Raw genomic sequence first — 6719 nt, 5'->3', positions numbered from 1 at the left:
CAGTTAATCTTCTGTTAACTTTTTTATACAGTCAATTTTACATTTAACCATTTTTCTAAACCATCGCATGCCCACCACCATATGCACCACCAAAGTGCATATTCGACATGTAATGCTTTAAGAATTGAAACAAGGCAATTAGCACTAAGGTGGTAACTGAAAAAATATACAGCGTATACAGTGCAGGACTGATAACTGATAGGACAGTCAGAAATTGTTTTGTAAAATTTCGTTCTGAAGATACGATCATAAAAGATGAACAACCGCGTGCAAGGACGTATTTCCGACTTTGGTGAACCTTTTAAAGGTAATATTGGAACAATATCCAATAGATACGTTCAACAATTGCAAAGAGTGCAAAAACAAACTCCATGAAAGGTGTCTTGCACTTTCAATTACAGAAACAGGTGTCTTGCACTTATCAGTCGCAGAAACACCATTGTTTGTCTCATAAAACAACGGAAGTTATTTATGACTCAACCTAATATATAATTTGACATAAGTATTTCTGTAGGTATGTGTGTTTATGTGTATATACTGCATGTAATATTTTATATATTTATATTTATATTTATATATATGAAGTTTATATTGTAAAAAATATATTAAATAATAAATAATATCTGAAGGGTTGGAGATAGTTATAAAAGTGATAACAAAAGTGGTCAATACAGGATAAAAGAATTCAAAGATTCAAAGATTCAAAAACAGGGTCAAAGAAAATAGAAATACGTCAGCAATTTTGGTTTCGTCGCTAGAAAAACATCAGAGTTTCTTTCGAAAATAGAAGTTTCAACTAGTAAAGCTACTCAACGAACGATCTACCATTATATTTTACTTATAAAAAAGAAAAAACAATAAATATTATATAATTGTATTTTTTTTTTTTAATTATTCTAATTAATTGAATAAAAATATCAAATGTTACGTGATTATTTAATTATAATTAATATTATTATAATTAATTATAATTAATATTTTTAAATTTGTCAACATTTTAATAAAATATAAAATATTCGATGATTATTTAATTACAATTAATATTATTATAATTAATAATTTTAAATTTGTCAACATTTTAATAAAATATTACATATTATGTGATGACATTTTATTTTTTTTTTTAATTTATTTTAACGCGCAATTTTATTAATATTTAATCAAATATTCATACAGATATCATTTATTTTTGATCAAATATAGTTAGAGTTAAATTAAGGGTTCATTCTGGTTTCTACGCCGAGAAAAAAGGCTATTTTCACGATTTTTTTTTAGGCTTAGTAGGATACATATACATATGAAAGTTGTTGGGTATGATAAATACACTCTAGAAGTACAAGAAAAAAAATTTTTTTTATTGTTTTTAACGTTTTTTGACATCCAAAATGGCTGACAAACGTGAACCCGTCAAAAAAAGGTATGCTGTTGGCGGGCATCGAAATTTGAGAACGGGTGGTCTAAAACAAAAAAATTAAACGGTTTTAAATTTAGTATGACAATGGCTATCGGGTATGCTAAAACTATCAATTTTTATGAAAGCAAAACAAAATGACAGCCATTTTTCGAAAAAAAAAAAAATCTTTGATTTTTTTCGCAGTTTTTTGTAAAAAAAAAATAGTAAAAATTAATATTTTGACTTGGTTGTAGCATGCGAGATAGCCATTCATGTGTAGAGTATGTGGTTAAAATTTCAGAAGGATCGGTTGAGTAGTTTTGGAGATATCATGCCCGCCAACCGAAAAAACGTTGTTTCGAGAAAAACGCGTTTAAAGTTTCTTTTAACAAATTTTTAAAAAGTCTGACTCTACCTTATTCTGCGATGCCTGCACCATACAGTATGCCTTCTGCTTCTTCAAAATACTCATTTTCTTCAACTCTAACCTTTTTTCGTTGTGTCCTGGCCTCTTTTAAAGATTCTCCGCTCAAACGATTAGCTGAACGCACACGCGTGTTGTCGCGGTGACTAGCGTAATTGACTGCGATAGGGCCAAGTTTTATCTCCAAAACGTGCATTATTTTTAGTATTGGATCAAAACCTTCGTTAAATATACAAGCTGCCAATTGACAAGCTATTTCCACAATTTTTTTACCATTAAATAGATGTTTAGGCACCATAGCCCAAACGCATTTGTTGAAGCACTCATTATTATTTTGAGTGTTGCCACCTAAACATCTTTCAAGCAATTCTGGTTTTGTCAGGTCTTCGTACACTGGCTTTAATACTTCTTGGACATCTTTAGCGAGAGGAGGAGGATGTTTATAAGTATCAAGGGTTTTAGCTGCCTCAACTTTACGATACTTACACCAGTTGCTAGAACAGTATGTATGTTGCGGGTCATCATCAGTAGAAATTTTGTGATAGTACCCCGCCCAAATTTCCTTTCTCATGTTCTCAATTGAATTTTTATTTCTTTGAACAGCTAACCCATAGTTAGTTGACAATTCCTTCATCAACTTTATAGTCAATCGTTGAGTTTTAATCACTGGAACACTTTTTTTAATAACTTTTTTCTTTTTTACAACTTTCTTCGGTTCTTTTTTTGCAGCAGGTTTCTTGGCTTCCGCTTGTTTCAAAGCTTTTCTCTTTTGAATCAGTGCTTTTCGTGCTTCATTAGCACGGTTGAAAACTCGTTTGGCAACATGTAAAACACACTCTAATTTTTTGATAACAAAATCTTCGCCGTAGGGAAAAACATTTAGCAACATTTGAAAAGTTTTCGTGTCGCCATCGCCGATATAAAAACCATATTTTATGGAGAACTTCTTGAGTGATCGAAGAAACATCTCCACGATACCATCAACCTCCATCTTCCCGGCACTACCTTCATAGTTTATCGTACAATGCGTTTTATGCTGTTCGTACCAGGCAAGATAGTTTACTTCCTTCACTTTTCTTTTCCACATCTCACATCCTTTACAGTAAGTTGACCTTATAGAAACGACGACAATTTTTCCACTGTATTTTAAAATTAGAGAAACTATTCCAATCAACGAAGAGAATCCTCTTTTGGCCTAAGAGCCGTCGCCAGAAACAGACAGAATATCCTCTGGTTCTCCTCGTATCTTGTTTTCGAGTTGCTCTTCGGTGACGGCTTTATGCGACACTACGTTAAAAACAGTATTGACCGCGATTAGTATAAAGTCAACGATTCCATAATATGCAGAGATACTTAAACCTTTTCCGAGGTCCATAAGTTTGCAAAACATATTTATACCATGCACACCAATACAAAAAAACCTTTCCAAAAAAAAGAATATAGCGAAAAAAACTGAATACTAGTTTTGTTTTCCTACACCATTCTGAATAATATGCAGAGATATTTCCACTTAAACAACCGTTTATGGTTTGTCTCCTCTCTCTGTAATATCTCTGTGTTTGGGTTGCAAAATAATATACTTAGACTGCTCGGATCGTTCTAAAATTTTTGTATGATAATTCTACATATGTCTATTTTCGAAAAATGCAAAAAAAAAAAAAATTAATTTTTTCAAAATTATAAACCAGAATGAACCCTTAAATGAATTAATGATAAAATTATTGATCGAATAATATAAAAGCATTTTTCGTTTGATATATTTGATTAAATTTTAATTAAAAAACTGTTTTAACCATCATGATAATAATGCCATGATTTTGTTGATGATTTTTCCACGTAATTTACATACTACGACCTACAGTCAGTCTCTCTCTCTCTCTCTTTCTCTATACCCTTACATTAGGATTCCGTGCCATTTTGTGCCATTATGAATTATAACAATTCACGCAAACACGCAAATATGATACTTATCGTACGCCGAACTCACATTATTATTCATTGTTTTATTTTTTTTTTTTTTTTCTTAATATCGATTAAACACGCTTCTGTATTATGGGGTGTAGAATTGAAATATTTTTTTGTAAACAAGTTTATCCTTTAATTTTTCTAATTCATCATTTTTTAATTATTTAATCTTCCATATTTAAATATATATATATATATATATATATTTAACAACAATAATTTTAAATTGTATCTTGTCAAATGCTTCAATTATTTACAAATTAATAAAACATTATTTTGTATAATGTTTTGTTAATATTTATGAATAATAAACAATAATTATATAAATCGAATCTTTTCTCATTAATTTATAAATTAATATAATAATTCATTACTTACATTAATTTAAAAATTAATATTATAAAAAAATTAATTATAATTAATTATCATTTGTATCACATGCAAATATATTTTTTAAATTATATAAGATTATTAATTTTAAAAATATTGATTTTCTTAAAGGTATATTTTAAAAATTACTGACCTGACAAATGAAGGTGTGCAGGGGGATGAAAATAAATAAAAAAAAAGTATACAAGAGTAATCAAAAAGAAGATAAGCAATTAAACGAAGGTAAATTATTGTCTATTTGGCTAACGAAACATCGTTAAGGTATACTAATTGCTCTTGTTAATAGGTTCAGGAAGTATCGAACGTTGAATTTACAACGAGATCTCTCTTGGAACAATATTATTTTGGGAATGGAATCCAATGTGATATATACACGTATAATATGTGTTACATTTAAACACATGCATGTTCATACATTTGTGTAGACTTCTACTATAATAAATAATACATATTTTGACATGACTTTTTGTTAATAAATAAATAACTGCGATTATAAATTGAGATATAAACTATCCTATCTTTCAAGTTGGATGAAACTGCACACATTGTGCTAAATTTTATTAAAATCGGTTCAATAGTTTAGGAGTCCATTGCGGACAAACAACGTGATACGTATAATTTATATATATATTAAATAAGAAGATTTTAAATTATTATAATACAATTATATTATAATAAATAATACACATATTATTTATTATAGTATATAATAATAATTATTGTAATAAAACACATGTATGTTTCTACATTTGTATGATCTTATTTTGATATATAACAAAAATATATCTATTAATATTTTAAATTATTATAATACAATTATATTATAATAAATAATACATATTTTTATTATATATAATATATTAAAATAAATTACATTGTAGTAAATTAATAAATTTTGTTATTATATAGTAAATATAATTTATATAAGAAATTTATATTGTATATTATGTTTATTATAATTTGGTGTATTTAAACTATTAATACTGTATATATAGTATACAATATAAATAGTTCTTCGTAGTTTTGTTATATAATATAATTACTAATATTTTCTTATATTTTATAGTCGTTTATATTTTAAAATCGTATGATCATCTTTAATCCTAAAAAGAAACATGTGTGCAGATCACACGTGTTAGAAGTGAAATCTTCAAAAAATGAAGTTTCGAGTGAATGAGACGAATACTAAATATCTGGTGTAAGATAATTGTATTCTCTTCTTATTTAGTATCGCGGCCGTTTCATCGCCTCTCACCGCTTCGTTACATAGCCGCCTACCGCTTCGTTTCATCGCCGCCTACCGCTCCGTTACATAGCCGCCAACCAATCCGTTACATTTTTTCAAATCACACCCATACTAAAGAAGTTTTCACTTGAATAAAAACAAACTTAGGCATATGTGTGTATGTACCTCATAAGTACATTGAAATGAATACATAATGTAAGTGTAACGTAAGTGTAACGTAAGTGTAACGTAAGTGTAAGACGTAAGAATATTGAAAGAAACTTCTCAAAGTGTTCACACAACGATCTTACTTCTCATATTACCATAATTCCACTTGGATGGTCATCGTTGTGAAGAAACTTTTTCTCCCTTTTGAAATAGTGAAAAGAAAGCTCCGGGTTTTTCTTGTTCTCCTTCAGTGCATCTCGCTGATTGGCAAGCATGGAATACAAAATCGTGTTCAGTTCTTTATCGAGAATATTTGCTGCTACTTACACATTGCTACAATTTTTACCATCCTCAACATACCTTGGTATTCCTTTTCAAGGCTATTCGCAATATTTTTACGTTCTTACATAATATTCCAATCTATATTACATATATATACTACTTTACTTTTATCTTTTACGAGCCGTCAATAACATTCGTCTACATTTTTTTTTAATTATATATACTTCACATTTATTATTAAATTTATTTTGAAATATTCTCATAATTTTTTATCTGTTCTTTTGTTGTATTTGCTTTTATAATTGTTACATATACACATATATTTATATTGTGGATTGTTTATCATGAAAATGATGAAAATCCATTATCGATTATTGTGACATATATTTATATAAATATATAAAAATATAATATTATTTTATATATAAATAGTATGTGTTAAATATACAGGGTGATCTGTAATTAAGAGTACAAGTGAAAAAGGGGATGATTCTACATGATAAAAAATAAATGGAAAATACAAAAAAGTTTTCGTTTTGTTCATCGATTTTCTCAAAAACTAAGCCTCAAACGAAAAATATTTATTCTATATTTATACTAAAAATAAATAAAATATATTATATATAAATATAATATAAAATAAATTACTATAATTATTATAAATATAAATATAATACTATATATAATAATATATTATTTATAATATAAAAAATATTATATTTTTATTATATATATATATATATAATTTATATTATATTATATTAAATTTTATATATAAATAATACATATATGTTAAATATAAATAATAAAACAATATCTAAATATATAAATAAATTTAGATATAAACAAATATACAACACACACATAAAAAT

At 27.2% G+C, this 6719-nt stretch overlaps 1 protein-coding gene across 1 annotated transcript; it reads right to left on the bottom strand.

Annotated features, from left to right (window-relative positions):
* Window positions 1–1035: 1035 nt before the first annotated feature.
* LOC107067228 (uncharacterized) lies at window positions 1036–3507 on the bottom strand. Its single transcript, XM_089172471.1, has 2 exons — window positions 1809–3507; window positions 1036–1457 (listed from the first exon to the last, which is right to left on the bottom strand). The coding sequence occupies exon 1, from the start codon at window positions 2902–2904 to the stop codon at window positions 1810–1812; it is 1095 nt and encodes a 364-aa protein (XP_089028597.1). The 5' UTR covers window positions 2905–3507; the 3' UTR covers window positions 1036–1457; window position 1809.
* Window positions 3508–6719: the final 3212 nt, after the last annotated feature.

The sequence above is a fragment of the Polistes dominula genome, unplaced genomic scaffold (assembly GCF_049000335.1).
Source record: "Polistes dominula isolate Pdom_NZ unplaced genomic scaffold, Pdom_raw_medaka contig_74, whole genome shotgun sequence".
NCBI lineage: Eukaryota > Metazoa > Arthropoda > Insecta > Hymenoptera > Vespidae > Polistes > Polistes dominula.
This window is presented reverse-complemented; position numbering and strand designations above follow the sequence as displayed.